This window comes from Lynx rufus, unplaced genomic scaffold (assembly GCF_022079265.1).
Source record: "Lynx rufus isolate CCGP_SWC_20201006 ecotype Redwood Valley unplaced genomic scaffold, mLynRuf1.p SCAF_2, whole genome shotgun sequence".
NCBI lineage: Eukaryota > Metazoa > Chordata > Mammalia > Carnivora > Felidae > Lynx > Lynx rufus.
In genome coordinates, this window is record NW_025814834.1 from 68,026,369 (window position 1) to 68,045,700 (window position 19,332).

Consider the following 19,332-nt stretch of genomic DNA (forward strand, 5'->3'; position numbering starts at 1 on the left):
CACATCATGAATAAAGATGGAATCAAGTAGGCAAAATAAACCATCTTTATCAAAGTTTTACCATAATTTGCATGGGATTGTCTCCAAATTAAACCCTTCTATGACTAAAAAATCCCAGTGAGGTCAGTCCACATCCTGATTTGCCAGAACTTGGCCTGGGCAGATGCAAGACTAAAATGATTAATTTAGTTTTCTTTTTCTTTAAAAGACAAACAGTCAATAATAACAAAAAGACACTGTTTTTAGAAAAGTGTTCATTTTTACCAAGCTTCTTAGATCCTTCTTTGTAATAGGACCTCTCTATGAAAGCTAATGGTTCATAGCAGCATTTCCTCTCAGTTGGATTTTTTTCTTTGCTATTAAATTTCCGGTATTTGGCAGGGGAAAAAAAGATGATTATTTCAGTCCATCTGTCTTTGGAAATTATTGCCTGTTTTCTCATCTGGGGTGTGTGTGTGTGTTTGTGTGTGTATGTGTGTGTGTGTGTGTGTGTGTGTGTATGTGTGTGTGTGTTTAAATAGTATCAATATATGACATACAATATCCTATTTTGCAGAGGGCCACACATTATGGTATATAATGCAAGCAATGAAGAGAGAGTAGTGGACAGTGTAAGAAACTTGAAGTCATTGGGCTCAAACTCAAACCAGGAAAATGGTGAGTTCTACAAACACTAATTAATAGCCAACATTTTCATAGCAATTACTATGTGCCAAAGGGCCATTTTTAACACTTTATTAACTCATTTAATCTTGTGTATTAACTTATTTATGGGTCTTATTATTTTTAGTCCCACTTTACGGATGATTGAGCCACAAAAATATTATATAACTCACTTGAGTTCCCATAATTAGTAAGTGGTGGACCTTGGATTTGAACTCAGACAGTATTACTTTAACATGTGCTATTAACCATTATGTGAACTACTTTTGTTGTTAAATCTTAGAGGTTGTTTAACCTAGATTTTGGATCTTAAAGATGTGTTCTCTATGCATTTACTTGTGATCTATTTCTCTTATTTCTTTATACCAACTCCTAAGTCGAACTTGTTTTACTTCATACTCAAGTTGCTTTTACTTGGGTGAAACTTGTCTGCCTGATTTTTAAAGTTGAAACCATCTAATTCTGTATAATACTTACCAGTATTCTGTACCCCCTCAATCAAGATAGTTTCATCTCTTCATTATATTTCACTTAGTTTTATCTTTAGGGCTGTGCTCATTCTTTGCAAAAATATGATTTTCCAACCTAACTTCACCCATTCAACTACTGTCCAAATCCTGCCACTTCACTTACTTTGTTACTTGATTACAAGCCATGTAATCAAGTCTTGACTCCTGGTCTTGACTCCTCAACCAGATTGGACAGTCTTTTGAATCAGAGAAATTCTATCCAATACTTTAAATTCCTCATGGCACCTAGTGGAATACTGAGATATTGTTAAAATACATACAGTCATTGACTTAAGATTTTTTGACTTTACGATGGTGCAAAAGTGGTACGCATCCAACGGAAACTGTACTTTGAATTCTGAAGTTCGGTATTTTCCTAGGCTAGCAATACACTCCATGACACTCTCTCATGAGGGTGGGCTTCAGCCGCTGCAGCTCCCAGTCAGCCCCATGAGGGTAAACAACCCCTCCACCTGCAACATTCTGCCATTCACTTTCAGCACAGTATTTAATAAATTACATGACATATTCAACACTTTATTATAAAAAAGGCTCTGTGAGAGATGATTTTGCCCAACCGTAGGCTAATGCTTTATGAGCACATTTAAAGTAGTGTAGGTTAAGCTATGATATTCAGTAGCTTAGACATACTAAATGCATTTGACTTAATGATATTTTCAAGTTATGATGGGTTTATTGGGATGTAACTCCACCAAAAGTTAAGAAAGATCTATACTTAACATTGAGTTTCAGAAAAATGATACTACACAAATATAAGATGTAAGGAGTGCACAATGGTATTTTAAGGAAATATGAAGGAGTTGGCTGATGAATTCTCATAGTCTGGTCTGTTATATTAATATACAAAACTAGATGCAGATTTTTAGAAAACATAGGGTATATATATTCATATTTGAGTAAAATGTGGATTATCCCAGCATCACAAACAGATGGGTAGATATATATTGTTTTACCTATGTGGTATGTGTTGGTTAATTTTTTTTTTTTTTAACATTCGTTTTTGAGAGACAGAGACAGAGCACGAGTGGGGGAGGGGCAGGGAGAAGACTGGGAGACACAGAATCCGAAGCAGGCTCTGAGCTGTCAGCACAGAGCCTGACTCGGGGCTTAGAATCATGGACTGCGAGATCATGACCTGAGCTGAAGTCAGACGCTTAACTAACTGAGCCACCCAGGCGCATCATGTGTTGGTTAATTTGAATAAGTCTTTTTCCCCATGGTCAGTACCATCCTGAGATAGAATACTGAGAAGTTCTAAAAGTATATAATTTCCCCTTCCTTTTCCTCTTGATTTAGTTTCTCAAAGCATACACTATGATGGTCAGTAGAGTTTTTACTGAGAAATCATGCTGCTTCCTTGTTTTAAAAATGATCATCAAATCATTTTTGCTAAGATTTTGGCATCAAGTTAGTGCTAGGGTCACAGGTATATTTCTGTAATAATATTTTTCTGTTTGCATTTGATTTGCAATAACCTTGGTCAACTCTGGGTGGGTTCCCCCCCCATACTTTTTTTTAATTGAATTATATAGGGGACTTTTAAAATAATTTCTATTATCCTTAAAGGAGTTTTAATATTTTCTTCCCTTTTTTTTCACCTACCCTGTATATTTGTTTCAGTCATCCTTTTGTCAAATGACTTGTGTTGTAGATGTTGGTATCGGTTTTGAGTAGGGAGGGAGAGGACAGGATAGTACAAAATCTACCTTTAACTTCTATTGGCTATCATCGTAAAATGGCCTAACCAGTCATTGACATTTGGTTAGTGTCATTATTAGTATGAGGATGGATTAGCTACTGAGTTCAGCAGTGATTCTAGGTTTCAAGCCCTGTCATTGGTAATAATTGTGAGATTCTGATGAGAAATTCAGAATTAAAAAGCAGTAAAGTAGGTGCGACCCACCAAAAATGTGAAAAATAGACATTTGGAGTTCTAAAACCAATTAGGGTTTTGTTACAGGGAACTGAATTTACAACATATTTTTATGTTGATTTACTTTGTTTTGGAAAATACTTCTATTGTGTAACTGGACTATACCTATACTCACTGGATAATGAGCTACAATAAGAGAGAAAGAAATACATTTACATTCATTTCCTGGTGCCAGGGAACATTTCTTACATTCTTTTGTGCTCATAGCAGTGTTGACAATAGTACTTTTCATGTAGACGTTAAAAATACTTGTGAAGTAATTAAATAAGAACCTAGGCAGAAATGTGCCTTTTCAATGATTTTTAATCAAATGTGTTTTTACTCACAAAAGCTAATAATTATTAGTCTTTGAGAAGTCACTTGTATAGACAATAAATATTCTGATAATCAGTTGCATTTTTTAGGAAGAATAAAAATGAATTCCATTTAAAAATTAGCTATTTAATATAAGAACCTTGCAACATAATAGAAAATATTACTACCATGACCAAAAAATCATGCAATTAGGTAGGGTGTAAAAATATGAAGGTATTTTTTTAAGTTTATTTATTTATTTTGAGAGAGACAGTGGGAGGGCAGGCGAGAGAGAGGGAGAGAGAGAATCCCAAGCAGGCTCTGCGCTATTAGCTCAGAGCCTGACATAGGACTCAAACCTGCGAACCACAAGATCATGACCTGACTTGAAATAAAGAGTCAGGTGCTTACCTGACTGAGCCACCCAGTCCCCCAATATATTTTTAAAAGTTGTTCTGTTGGTGGGAATGCAAACTGGTGCAGCCACTCTGGAAAACAGTGTGGAGGTTCCTCAAAAAATTAAAAATAGATCTACCCTATGACCCAGCAATAGCACTGCTAGGAATTTACCCAAGGGATACAGGAGTGCTGATGCGTAGGGTTGATGGGGGGTGTGAGGGAGGGGAAAGTGGGTGATGGGCATTGAGGAGGGCACCCACTGGGATGAGTACTGGGTGTTGTATGGAAACCAATTCGACAATAAATTTCATATAAAAAATTTTTAAAAAGTAAATAAAAGTTGTGTGTATACAGGAGTGGCTGCATGGCTCAGTCGATTAAGCGTCCAGCTCTTGGTTTCATCTCAGGTCATGATCTCACAGTTTGTAAGTTCAAGCCCCATATCAGGCTCTGTGTTGACAGTTTGGAGGCTGCTTGGAATTCTCTCTCTCTCTCCCTCTGCCCCTCTGCCCCTCTGCCCCTCTGCCCTTCCCCACCCCTCATACATAAATAAACTTAGAAAGTATACAAATTTACCTGGCAACATGATATTTTTTTTGCATGCATATTTTTCTTTTTTAACAGAACTATTCAGAATAGCTTATGACATTTTAGGCAGTGAAATTGTTCATTATCTTATAAGTAAAAGTGAGTGATGATACAACTCTAGAGAAATACCTGACATCCTTTCACGATTTGACTCCCAAGGCTCACATTTCACTTGTGCTGTATGAACTGCTGCCCTATCTGGAAGGGGAAGCCACTAAGGATTTTGAAGATGAGGGTTAGTCAGTCATTCAGAAGCAATGATTCTTCTGGGCATTTGACTACAGGAGCCCAGTACATAAATCACTTCCCTGAGGACCAGAACACATAGCACACACCCATAAACCTGTGTTTCCTTCCAGATGCCTCATTCCAATTCTTTGCCATCGTGTTGCTGGCTGGCAACTGTTGCTTGTTAACCTAGACACTGGCAAGTGATTTTTGCTTTCAGGAGATCTGAATTAGAATTAAGAGGAAAAGTAGTGCAGGGGAGAGAGAGGCTGCTTTCTCTACTGGGACTCTGACATGAGAATTTTTCTCAGAGAAAAATCAGAGCGCACGTGATTGTTTTTCTGTAGTTGAAATCACCCATATTATGACTGAAAACAAAGTCTTTATCAAGGATGCCTAATTACCAAGACAGTCAACTGAGAATTTGTTTTTACTTCAACTCTTAAAGGTAATGTTACTATTGTTTGCCTTAATTAAAACTGATAACATTCACTGGGCTTGTTTCCCTTTTGATGTAAGGCGTGAAATAGAAATACACTAGGGGTTATAGAAAAGACAGAATCAAAATAGGAAAAAAAAAGGAAAAACATCTTGGAATTTGTCAATTTCTATTGTCATTCTTAACATTAACTGAAATATGAAGTCTACCTATCAGGAGAAACGTAGCTATCTTCCATGGACTGCTTGTTCTGGGCAATATCGTCTCCTATTTGGCATGTTATATAAATGCCATATAAAATATAATACAAGTTTTTACCTTTTTACATCTGAGCAAACTGAGGCTCAAAGGGGTTAGGTCACATGCTGAGGCCACACAGACTGTAGTCAGTCAAGCCGGGTTCTAGCCTCTGATTTCTATGATACCAAAGCCCATGATTTTCCTTCCTAATGCTATTACTTGATTTTGTATAATTAGCTGAAAATTACCTGTAGAATCCAAACCAACCTACTTCAGTTTGGGGGAGGCAGACATTGAAAACTTGAGTTTTTTTTCTAGTTTTTTTCATACATTTCACTTGACAATATTTTTTTCCCTTAGTAGATCAAAATGAAATAATTGTCATTCCAACGGACACAGAAAAGAATATGAAAAATGGAGTGAGGATAACAGAAATCAATGTGGGAGGTGTTGCCAAAGATAACAGTGTGGACATGGGAGCTGACAGACTATCAAACTATCAGGCACATGAAACTGATACTGCTGAAAGTTACAAGGAAAATCATCTAGCTCCATCATTAGTAGCAGGCCAAAAACTGAATCAACCCAGTGAGGAAAAGACAAAAATGCAAGATGCGGCGATTCAGACAAACTCTTCCTCTGACAGTTTTGAGGGGAATCACCAAGGTCATCATTTGTCTAATTTCAAAGTTAATGAAAGTGTGCAAACTCCAAGTAACGATAAAGCAACTCAACCCTCATCTCTAAGTCCCCAAGATTCTGCTGTAGATGCCTCAAGGAAATTCAGGAGTCAGGGCCCCCTAAACGTACATTCAGAGAATCAACTCACCATAAAAGATCCAGTTTGTGCACGTGGTAATGATGGCCTTTTGCCTTCTGTAGATGGGATTGATAAAAACTCAACTATTTCAAAGAATTATCCACTTTATAGACAAGACTATGATCCCAAGCCAAAACCTTCAAATGAAATCACAAGAGAGTACATACCCAAAATTGGAATGACTACTTATAAAATAGTGCCTCCAAAGACCCTGGAGATACTGAAAAATTCGGAATCAGAAACCACTGGGTATAAAGATGATCACGAGATCCATACTTTAGGAAAAAAGCACACTGGTGAAAATGTGAAAGAAACTGCAATCCAAACAGAAGATCTTGTTATTTCCGACAACCCAAAGGAGCCACGGGCAGACCTTAAACTACAGCCGAGCCCAAGAACAGAGCATCAGGTCCACGGTGTGGAGAACTCACCCTGCATTGCCATGGGGAGTCCTCTGAAACCTACTCCCAGAATGACAAGGGACACTGGCACAGCTCCTTTCGTGCCAAATTTGGAAGATATAAACAATATTTTGGAGTCAAAACTTAAATCTCGGGTTTCAAATCCCCAGACCAAACCAAGTTCTTTTTTCCTACAGATGCAAAAAAGAGTTTCAGGTCACTATGTGACATCTGCAGCTGCCAAAGGTGTCCATGTGGCCCCCAACCCTACTCCGAAAGAACTAATAAAGAAAGAGGGGGAAAGGGAAGTGATACCTCCTCCAGAACAAACTCTTTCTCCCTTAAGTAAAACAACTCCGTCTCCTCCACAGCCCCAGATTAAAAATGCTGATGATAACATCAGCAACCAGAAGCCTACTGAAACCCCTCCACCTCCCATAGCCCCGAGACCTGTTCCTCTTCCTGCGAATCAATTAGCTGCACTAAATCTGAAGACTTTGAAAACTTTTGGTGCACCAAGACCTTACTCAAGCTCTGCTCCCTCACCCTTTGCCCTCGCTGTAGTGAAACGGTCACAGTCTCTCAGCAAAGTGCGCACAGTGTCATGCAGTGAGGGTGCAGCTGCCCGACCTCCACCTGACACAGAAGAAGGGAAGGCTCCTTCTGTAAATAAATTTGTGGGCATCCCACAACTACTTGTGAGTGATAAGGTAACGTGACCTTTTTAAAAATCAGAGGTTCTTATACAACGTGGTTTAAATGGGGGTTAACAAGCATGTTGTATATTTGTGTGTTACTTAACTCTGAATTCATATTAATCCAATGGCAAGCTACCATAGGGAATAAAGAGTAAAAATACATAACATCTGATTATTTACTCTCAGAATTATTATAATTCATATAACTTGATTGGGTATTACTATACAGTCATTAAATGATTGTATCATTAGGAAATATTTTAATTTATTTTTTAAATTTTTTATTAAAATTTGTTTTAATGTTTATTTGTGAGAGAGAGAGAGACAGAGAACACAAGTGGGGGAGGGGCAGAGAGAGGAGACAAAGAATCCGATGCAGGCTCCAGGCTCTTACCTGTCAGCACAGAGCCCAACGCGGGGCTTGAACTCACAAACCATGAGATCATGATGATCTGAGCGATCTTAGCCGAAGTCAGATGCTTAACCAACTGAGCCACCCAGGTGCCCCTATTTTAATTTAAATTTTCTTTGCCATACATTTGTATATTGTACTAGTTTATAGTTCTGATTCTATTTTCCTGTGTTTTGCTTATCTCAAGTTGTTTATTACTTTTCTGGATGTTCTGGTTTATTTTCTACTCTACTTCTACATAATAGCAAAATAGTTTTAATTATATAGAAACATAAGCAGTAAAGACTAGTTAATATAACCAGATACTTCTCAACTATACATTTTCTATCACATATATTCAACCTTAGTTACCAAACATTGACACATATAAATAATTTAAATTGAAACCAGAATTTTCAATCTCAAAATGTAATTTTCTTAATTTCACATTTTTGTTAATTCAGTGTTAACTTTTCCAGTTATATGTATGTTGACTAAAATATCATTTAACCATTATCTAACCTTAATAATTTACATAAAAGGGCATTTATTTACTTAGTGTTCGGTCAACTGAGTGTTATAATTTGCTAGATTCAAATAATATAGTCAAAGGAAAGGATGAAATTTATAGTATGAATTATGATAATCCCCATGCAATTTTTAAAAAATATTTTGTGTACTTTTACCCTGATACTGTTTAAAGAATACTTTCAGATTTGTGTGACAGTTCCAGAAGTATTTTATATTACTTTTTCAAACATTCCTAGAGTAACAGAACATTAACCATATTGCCAAGTAAAGATTTTTCCATAATTTCAAAGCAGTATTCATCTTGAAGAATATTTCTTCATGTATTTTACATTTATGTTTCTTATCTTTGATATAATGTCAGGAAGAGATGTATGATGTAGAGATTAATTCTCTACTTGGGAACAAAGCCTGCGTTTCTTCTTAGAATGGAATACCATTCCTAAACAACAGAGCTTGATTTAGATAATACAGTTTTTGAGTCATTGCCTAAGCTCTGTTTAGCTCATCTTTTGTAAAGATATTTGGCAATTTAAAAAAGACATTTTTAAGATTATTTGATAATAGTTCCCAGTTAAATTGGTTATTAAATATTCTTTCCTAAGAAGTTTAATTAAATTTTGATTCTTAAATTTGGAAATTCCTAATGTTTTTTAGTCCATGGGCAAAATAAAGAAAACACGGTCATCACTTAGCCCCTGTGACTTCCATTAACACAAAATAAGCTATTACATGTAGCATGGTCCTTAATATTCTTTTATTAGAAGCTATGTTAGATTCAACCAATATAAAATTGTCAATTTGTCCATTCTGTTCTGTCAAAAATGATAATTTGAAAACCTAATATTTTGTAACTTTAAAAATGTGTTATTTTTTTAGCCTATGGAATTTTTTTTTTCTTATTATTTGGCTCTTCTGGCCAACTCCATTGGCAAAAATCGGCATTATTTGACTTAGGGACAGTAAAATTACTAGTGTATTCATAAAACAAAGAGAGGTACCACTTTTCTTCCTTAGCCTCATAAGTTGAAGAGAAGGGAAGGTAATACCCTCATCTTCCAACTGAGCTCGGGCAGCAGAGATAACTCACTGGAGAAGGAAACAGAACTATGTCTAAAACACCAGTGTGGCAAATAGTGATTCTTTAAAAATATACTGATGATGAATTTTTTTTAATGGCCCATTGTTCAGTTGGTATTCATATAAATATTTTGCACTTATTTTTATAGGGAAATAACTCTGCACATAATGAACAGAATTCCCAAATACCATCTCCAACTGACTGCCCATCATTCATTCTTAAGAGACAAAGTTCTTTAACATTCCAAAGCTCTGACCCAGAACAGATCCGACAGAGTTTGCTCACTGCAATCCGTTCTGGAGAGGCTGCTGCCAAATTGAAAAGGGTAAGTTTTCTTTATCAGATGGGTGACAGTGGGTTTATTTTCAACATTGTCAAACTAATACTTAGGGGAAATTGTTTTCTGGCTCTTGCATCTGAATAGGGAGGATGCCAGAAGTTGCTCTTTGATGTCAAGGGTCATTTTTGAAGTATAAGCTGAAAGAGTCCAGAGTCTTACACATACTTAAAAATATGTCCGGTCTATTTTCCACAACATGGGCCAGGTGCAGAACATGGGGTTTGCTCATTATTATATAACTATATATAGAAAGTACCCTGGACTCTTATTTTAATAAATTGTATTAGCATAGCAAGAAAAATTCTTTCAGAAAGAAAATCCCTCCGTATTCCAGAAAAGCCGCACTAGCAATAGGAACGTGCAAGTTTTCAGTCCTGGCTCCCACGATGATCAAAGTCAACTACCATATGTGGGAGAATGAGGGGGCGGGGGGGCAGGTGGCTTTATAGGTTAAAAAATGTAGGGAAAATCTAGGGAATTTAGATGACACCGAAGGCAGAAAGTCTAGTCTAATAAGGCCCTGCCAAAGTGGCCAGCTCCTCCTTACGGAGATGTAGGAGAACTTCAGGAAGGGAGGTATGCTTCTTTTGGGGAGCAAATGCCAAAAAAATGTCACAGGGAATTATTTAGAGGTGAGTTTCCTCCCTCTGTTGCTTTCATCCACTCAAAGAAGTCCTACGTGGTGAAGCCTGGAGCCTGGCATCAAAACTTGGACTTCCCAGAGGCTGTAGTCTCCCTAAATGTCTTTCTTGTTCTCCCCTTAGTTGTCTTGGTTGCAAGTTCCTCAACACTCAAGACAAGAAAAGTACTCATTATTCTCCTGACTCCCTAGGCATTTCGTTTTGTGAATTCCTTCTCTAATCATTTTAGAGGCTATTTAGAGAAGAGTAAGAGACTTGTTGAGCAAAGCACTGAGCTCAACAGAAATAAAATCTGCGAAGGGACAGGAATGCTGCAAGGAGAGAAGGAAAAGGGGAGGGCATCTCGGGCACATCTCCAAGGCCAGCCCTGTCTGCGCTCACCATTTTCCTCAGTGTGTTTCAGTGGAGCCATGAGTGACGGCTGTTTTCATGGAGGGCTTGGCGCTCCCATCTGGGCAAACAAGGAGACAGGGCAAAATATTGCCTGCTGTCAGGAGTGGAGGAAACACGAAGGAATAATTCAGGAGATTAGGTTTGAATTTTGTCAAGTATTTGCAGAATCTGAATTCAGGTGCCAGGCAGAAAAAAAAAAAAAAAAGTTGGTGGTTTTGAGTACTGAAACTGGTATTTCACAGGTCACGACATTTATATTTTTGTGAGGAAATATGCCCACGCAAATAAACTGTACATCTTCACTTAAGAAAATAGTTCTCTTTCTAATCTTGTAAATTAAGGTTCAGTTTCAAGTCAGTCACTTCTGATCTAAAGCTTTCTCAATTCTGGGCGCCTGGGTGACTCAGTTGGTAAGGCATCCGACTTCAGCTCAGGTCATGATCTCGCGGTTTGTTAGTTTGAGCCCCACGTAGGACCCTGTGTTGAGAGCTCTGGAGCCTGCTTCCAATTCTGTGTCTCCCTTTCTCTCTGTCCCTCCCCTGCTCATGTGCACGCGTGTGGTCTCTCGCTCTCTCGCTCTCTCAAAAAGAAATAAGCGTTAAAAAAATGTAAAGCTTTCTCAGTTCAATAAACTTGATAAGCATTTTTTAAGCACAAAAGTACTAAACATTGTCCTAGATGCCGGGGATACAAAAATGAATGAAACGAAGCCTCTGCCTTCTGGGTGTTAACAGCCTGGGACTGAGAAGCAGTGGCACATCAGGTCCACAGGAGAACCAAGTAGCTAGACAGAACATAACTGCAGTGCCTTTTCCTAAGTCCACGGATAATAGTAATCAGTTCCAATGGACTAATTGCAGAAAAGAGTGCATTAAGTTGGGAATGTCTTTTAGGCCAACAGAACTGTACAGGCAAGCAGCTGTGTGCTTGGTGATACGGGCTCTAAATTGGCAGTCTCTTCACTTATAAAACTCTCCTTGCTTCCAGAATGAGCTGGATGTGAATCAGCATAGAAAGCAGGCTCTAAATGATGATCCTATAATTGTATCCTGTTTATAAGTCATTACTTGAGGTTCCATCAAGTCTAAATTTTATCTCTCTCAGTAGGAGATTATCAATAGCCCTGAGTCTTTGTAGTGCCAGTTCCTGAATTTTGTTTAATGAAAATTCCTTACATAATCAATTTTTTTTTTGCACTAAAAATGAACACAGGGTCTAGTAAAGGTCACGGAACTGACACACTATGATCAGTATTTTCACTTCTAATTATACCCTAAAAAGGTGTGTGTTGTGTACCAGGACACATTTATAAGAATATTCATGAAATATTGTTTGTAATAGCTCTAAGTAAATATAACGTTAATATCCAAAAACAGAATAAATAATATATTCAAAGGATGGATTATCAAACAGCAGTAAGTTGGGCAAAGTACACCTAAACACAACAGGGTAAAGACCTATAAACATATCTATGTGTAAAGTTTGACGGCATGCAAAACTAAATTATATTATTTAACGATGCATGCGTAGGTGGCAATTATTTTTAAAAGCAAGGAAGTAATTATAAAAATCACGATAGGGTTACTTCCACAGGGAGAGAAAAGGCTTTGCTGGGGTTTGTAGGAGAAGGACAGGCAACACAATTTAAGAGGAAACTAAAAAACTAAGTAATCGAGATAAATGTTATCTTAATGCAAGATTTTTTAAATGTCTAAATGAAAGCAAAAACCTGTGATAAAGAAAATGTCAACATTTTAAATAAAGACAAGATCAGTAGGGAGCTGGAGCTATTCTCTTGGCCTGAGTGGTGGATTATATATACGTTTGTGTTTGTTTCCATCAGGTTGTTTATTTAAGTTCAGTGCACTCTCCTGTACATGTATTGTATTTCAAAAAATATATTGCAAAAGGAAGTAAAAATGGATACCAAAAGGCTCTGATTCCTTGTGATCTTTGCTTAAGTCCCATATTTCTATCCTGTACTGAACATTTCTCCTGGTTTGTTTTAAATTCTAACATTTCTTTTATAGAACAACAGTTATAGTGCCAAATAAAATCTTCAGTGATTTTGACAGTGGGCTTAGATTGTTCATCAGAAAATTGGCTCCAGGTTTGCCTATATTTTGGCACCCAAATGTTCAGTTTAACTCCAGGTACCAACCTGCCTTATGGCTCTGGTTCATACCCGAATAATTAACCTTCATTATAATAATTGGTTCACATTAGAACAATTATCTAGTTGATTGCTCTAGTGTAAATGTAGTCATGAACATGCCATGTTTTTTTTTTTCATATTAAGATTTTTTTCCACACCTTACCCCTCTTTGACCCCCATGTAGTCACAGAATTGTCTTGCCTTCCTAGTTTTAATAAATCTAGTTTACTGTTTTATAAAATGTATTTGGCATAAAGATTTATATGTGAATCAGCAGATTGTTTTCAGAGAATATGAGATTAAGTAAACTATGATCATTTACTTGTGTTGATACAAGAACTTTCTGGCTACTTTTGGTTCCTGTTGATGCTTCAGTTACTAAAGGTCATTACACTATTACAAGTAGCATATACGTTTATGAAAATAAAGTGACAAATGGTATTTAGTAGTTGATATTAACCATTTCCTCAGAATGTAAAATTTATCTTTGGCTCCATAAAAACCTGGAAGGAAGAAAGAAACCAGATAAGTCACCCAGAACTTATGGGATAAGTCGCCCAGAACTTACTGGCATTTTTATTTGTTTAATTGGTCTGCTTTTTACTCATACTTCCTTGTTTGGAATTTGTACAATCCGAGGGCTTCAGGTTGGCAGTTCTTTCCATATATATTAATAAATGACAGTTTTATAGCAAATGTTCCTTACAAGAATAAGAAAACTACAAGAATATTCCTGATATTCTTTAAACTTAAAGTTGAGACAGTCAGGGCGCCTGGGTGGCGCAGTCGGTTAAGCGTCTGACTTCAGCCAGGTCACGATCTCGCGGTCCGTGAGTTCGAGCCCCGCGTCGGGCTCTGGGCTGATGGCTCAGAGCCTGGAGCCTGTTTCCCATTCTGTGTCTCCCTCTCTCTCTGCCCCTCCCCCGTTCATGCTCTGTCTCTCTCTGTCCCAAAAATAAATAAACGTTGAAAAAAAAAAATTAAAAATAAATAAATAAAGTTGAGACAGTCAAATAGTAGATGCTCATATTAGTAAATTCTTTAATGCTCATATTAGTAAATTCTTTAATGTTTAAAATTTTTTAATTTTAAAAAAAATCTTTATCGTAGGTGTCCTATGTTCATTATTCAAAAAATTCAAGCAACACTCTTTTACTTTATAAATGTTTATAAAAAGTTATTGTATTCCATTCAAGAAATATTCATTGATCTATACCGTGCCAGGCACTAAAATAAACATGCGTATAATGTGGCATTAAAATAGTCAAGGTTTCTGACCACACAGAATTTATAGACTAGTCTATAATAATGTCTTTTCATGCTTGAAAGTTTAGTATACAAATTTTTAAATACCAAATGAAATACCGTTTCCCCCTAAAGTAATTGCTCGTGATAGATTAAAGTGAAACCTTCCAGACCACTTTTGTAGTATATAAACATATTTAATTTTTCTGTACAAAAATAAACTCCTCTGTAAACCATTCATAAATATCCTTGATGTTTTCCATCTTATTACACATACACACTATTCTTTTACAGACTATGGAGTATTTGACTATATGAATGAACCATAGTTTATTTGCTCCTTTTTGGTGTACATTTCACTAGATTCTAGTTTCTCCACTCTATAAATGGTGCTACAATAAACATCTTTTATTTGTATTAGGGTCATTGGTATGTTTTTTAAATGCTTAAAACAAAATTTGTCTCTTTTTCTTACAAAGAATTATGACCACTGCAAATTTGGCAATAATTACAAAAATAATCCCTACACACTGAAACTTTTCGTGCCAAAGTTACATAATGAAAGGTCATTACCTGTTTGTTGGCTATATTTGGAAAGGAACCCCACGTGAATACTAAACAAGGTGCAGGAGTTTTCCTTCCCCTGGTGGCAACTTTTCTTTTAGCTGTTTTAGTGTCAACCACTCTACTCCATCCTGGATTCATAGTGAAGAAAGTTGATTCGTTTCGATTACCAATCTTTGTTTTAGTAAAAGGCCATGAATGAAGCACTAGGAAATCAAATCCAAACTGAATTTGCCCATTTTATTTTCCCTTTCAGGAACTTACTCTGATGCAAGGCAGAATCTGTGGCCTTTTGTACTCCAGTTCTCTTGTGATAATGTTTGGTTAAGAATCTATTCAAATTATAACTAGACATTAACCATTTTTTAAAAGTATTGTCATATTTTATGTATAATATTTCAAAATATTATACCTATTTACTATCCAGAATCCAGATGATTTTTTAAAACATTCTTCTAAATGTTAGAATTTCAAGCTATTTAGGAAATTCTTAGTGTATTTCATTCACTTACCATTTGTAAATAGGAGACTTTGCCATAGAATCTTGGAATTTCGGAGTTTATTTATTGGGAGGAAGAAAACTACTTTTCATTCTGCAATTGTTTTGACATAACACTCTTAGATTTGACTTTTTTAGCCCTTCAAATGACAGCATTTTAAAAACCAAAGCTGTATTTTCTTATAAACAAGGAGTACCTGGGGAGGGGAACGTCAAGTTAATATATACCATCAATACAAAAATTCTTTGTTTTGTGGAATTCACTTTATTTTTCTACATTTTCCAAGGCAGCTTTGAGGAGCCAGAATTAACCTAGCAAAAAATGCTCTTCAACAGCTTGGCCTGCAGTCTGTTTGTGCTCTTGTCCTTTGAGTTGATTTGGTAATTTTGTGAAGGCTAAGATGTGTTAATGGATTATTTAACTTGTTTGTTGTGGAAATAACAACTCTCTCATTTTTAATTTTATGGTAGAGTGAACATTTATTCTTAATCATTTGTGATTTATTGCATACGGAACACTAAATATTATCGCTTACAATTATACAGAAGTTGAAAAGTGGTAATTGTTGAAAACTAAAAATTAGATAGCTGTGCCATTTTCACTTGATGGGTGCAAACTGTGCTTCTTTCTTTCTCTTAGGTTACTGTTCCATCAAATACAATATCTGTGAATGGAAGGTCAAGACTCAGCCATTCCATGTCCCCTGATGCCCAGGATGGCCATTAAATGTGCCCTGTCACAATGCACTTCACCACCTCTGTTTCACAGAACAGTGTCACGCTGATGGAGAATGTTGGCCAATGTATATCCAGATGTACACTAATATATGGTCTATTAAAGTGTAAGAATTTGTGCTGTGGCTTTTAATGCCAAAAGAAGAATTACAGAATTTATAAGTTATAATATTTTGGGCCTTTTTTTTTTTTTTTTTTTTTTTTTTTTTTTTTTGCCTTAAAAGCTGACTATGCTGCTTTAGAACTTTAAGATAAGGTGTTAATGACTTTCATTTTTCTCAAATGAGACTTCGTCACCTTTTGTGGATTTCACTTACTGACACATTCTCTACAATGGTGACTTAGACAAAAGAATAAATTAAGATTCATAGACTTGTATTTGTGTGACACATAAAAAGGTAGGCAAATGTAGATCTGACATTTGCTGCCTCAATGTTACAGTTTAATTGAAATTGTTTATAAGTTATATTAAAGTGTATTTTGGCTGAAAGTATGATCTAGAGATCTAAGAATATCAAATAAGTATATTTGGTTCGACAGTTCATTTAAATGATGAATCACTTAGTGTGCAAGCCTTATCTTGTGTGTTCTTTATGTAATTACAAAATCAATGTCAAATTTATGGGAAGCTTATAATATTTTAATATTTTATTAACATGGAACATTTGTTTTTTTTAATCTTTAGAACTTAAATTGCACAAGGAACATTTTAAATATTTTTTTTGTATATAATCATGACATTGTTGTCACACAGATATTATATATTTTATGTGCCAGAAGCCTTAGAAATCTTATGAAAATGTTGGTCTATATTGACAGTTATTTCACATTTGATATGTAGTGAGGAATAGGGGTTAGTATATGTCCATATTGGAGAACTTCAAAGACTACTTGGAGGTTCCAGAAATCTTTGTTTTAATTAAAATAAAATGATAAAGTCATTATGTAGTTCAGATGCTAATATTCTAAATAATATATATATATACATTAAAGCTAAAACTATTAAGCCAAACAATGCCTAATTTGTTGGCTTATAACTGTATTGGGGTCTAGAGCTCATTCATGTTCTAGTCCTACTTTAAGAATCTAATTGCTCATTTATTCTCAAAGCTTTGTCAAACAAGTTGATGTTAAGTTGGTTTTCACTAAATTAGCTCTTGGGATGTCTGCCTCTTTGGACGATATGTTGATTTTTTCAATGTTTAATAAAAGCAAGTTATATGTTTGGTTTGTGTCAACCAGCATATTTATGAGTTTCACCTGACAACCGTATCTTTATCAGCCAGTAAACAAGTCATAGTAAAACCTATCATTCATCGGGGCTCTCTAGTGCACATGTGAGCCCATACAAACTCCAAAGTGCACAATCGAAGCATCTAACATGCTTAGACTAGTTCCTGATACATGGCAGATACACATTAAATGTTAAATGTTACTGTTATTTCCTTAAATCAGACTTGAAGAGACCCTAATATATGGAAACTTATGTTTTATAAACCAGTAGGGAAAGGAGTGACTTTTTAAAAAATTGTTTGATTATCCACTTGGAAAAAAGTTAATTTGGATCCCTACTTCAAATCATAAACAAGTATATTTGAGTTGGATTAAAGACAACTTTCAAAAGTAATATTTTAAAACTTAAGTGAATATATTCAACATTTTTTCAGACCTTAGCATGGGAAAAGTTATTTAAATAAGACACAAAGGGACATTCGTAAAAGATGTAAATTTAAATCTATTAAAATTTAAGGCACATGCACATTAAGTACTATAAAAGTGAAAACATAAGCCACAAGAATGTTAATATATATATTATATATATAATATATATGTTATAAAAATTCCTAAATCTCATGAAATACTACAATAGAAATATGCACATGCTGCAAAAACAAAAATATTTGTAAATTTTATTAATGTTTATTTTTTTTTTAATTTTATTTTTTTTTTCAACGTTTATTTTATTTTTGGGACAGAGGGAGACAGAGCATGAACGGGGGAGGGGCAGAGAGAGAGGGAGACACAGAATCGGAAACAGGCTCCAGGCTCCGAGCCATCAGCCCAGAGCCCGACGCGGGGCTCGAACTCACGGACCGTGAGATCGTGACCTGGCTGAAGTCGGACGCTTAACCGACTGCGCCACCCAGGCGCCCCATTAATGTTTATTTTTGAGAGAGAGAGAGAGAGAGAGAGGCAGAGTGAGAGCGGGGGAAGGACAGAGAGAGACAGAGACACAGAATCCGAAGCAGGCTTCAGCCTCTGAGCTGTCAGCACAAAGCCCAATGCGGGGCTTGAACTCACGAGCTGTGAGATCGTGACCTGAGCCAAAGTTGGACACTTCACCAAATGAGCCACACAGGCGCCCCCACGAAAGGTAGATTTCTTACAAGAGTGAATCTGAAAGGCCAGAAACATATGGGAAAAATACTGTTCACTACTCAAGGAAGTTTTAGTTAAAAACATAAGGATGTACTATATCACACCCATCAAATTAGCAACAATGTAAGTTTCAAAATAGCAAGTGTTGTCAAGGACAGCAAAGCAGTGGAACTCTCGCTGTTGGTGGGAAAATACACTGGCACAACCATCAAATTTACCATAGCGAATAAAGACTTATTACCATGTTACCTTTAAAAAGTGCTTATGCATGTGCATAAGGAGACATGAACAAAAATGGTCATGGCAGCCTTGCGTATAACAGCTGAGGGGAGTCCCAACTGGCACTCAACATTGATCGTACATTCATATGATAGCCTTCTGTACAACAGTCAAAATGTGCAAACCGAGTTATGCATGTCAACACGGATGCTGCTCAAAAATGAGCAAGAAAAGCAGGTTGTGGAGCACTGCGTGTTTTCTGATACGAGTTATATGCAAAATGATAACCATATATTACAGCTGTATGCGTAGAAAAAAAATACACAGTTTTGCTAGTGCGTACCAAGAAATGAGTGCTGGGTTGGGGAGATTTACAGGTGTCATCAATTGTGTTTGTAGTATTTTATTTTATAAACTGCAGTTTGAAAACAAGTACATTTGACCCTTGAATAACATGGGGATTCGGAGAGCCAATCCCCCACACAGTCAAAAATCCACATGTAACTTTGGGCTCCCTCAAATCTTCATAGCCTGCTGTTGACTGGAAGCCTCACTGATAACATAAACAGTTGATTAACACATATTTTGTATGTTAGATGTATTATATACTGTAATTTTACAATAAAGCCAAAGAAAAAAAATTTTACTAAGAAAAGCATAAGGAAGAGAATACGTTTACAGTACTATACTGATAAAAATCCACATAAGAGTGGGCCCAAGCAATTCAAACCCATTTGTCAAGGGTCAACTGTACTTTTGTGACTCCAGATTTTAGCATACTTGAAGAAGTTCATAATTAAAATATTTGTTAAAGATCACATAGTATTTAAGGGGCTATATGTATGAACCATTAATACACTTACATTCTGAAAAGACGGCATTATCCACACCGTTTCAGGAGAAAAACATGCTCACCTCTCTACTTGATT

General features: G+C 36.1%; 1 protein-coding gene across 1 annotated transcript in view; it reads left to right on the top strand.

Annotated features, from left to right (window-relative positions):
* Positions 1-15,979, top strand: part of COBLL1 (cordon-bleu WH2 repeat protein like 1) — a 97,645-nt gene extending 81,666 nt beyond the window's left edge. Inside the window, exons 11-14 of the mRNA XM_047082253.1 lie at positions 557-657; positions 5,675-7,245; positions 9,382-9,558; positions 15,711-15,979. Of these exons, the coding sequence (XP_046938209.1) occupies positions 557-657; positions 5,675-7,245; positions 9,382-9,558; positions 15,711-15,797 (1,936 nt within the window). The 3' untranslated portion in view covers positions 15,798-15,979. The remainder of the gene's footprint in view (positions 1-556; positions 658-5,674; positions 7,246-9,381; positions 9,559-15,710) is intronic.
* The last annotated feature ends 3,353 nt before the right edge of the window (positions 15,980-19,332 follow it).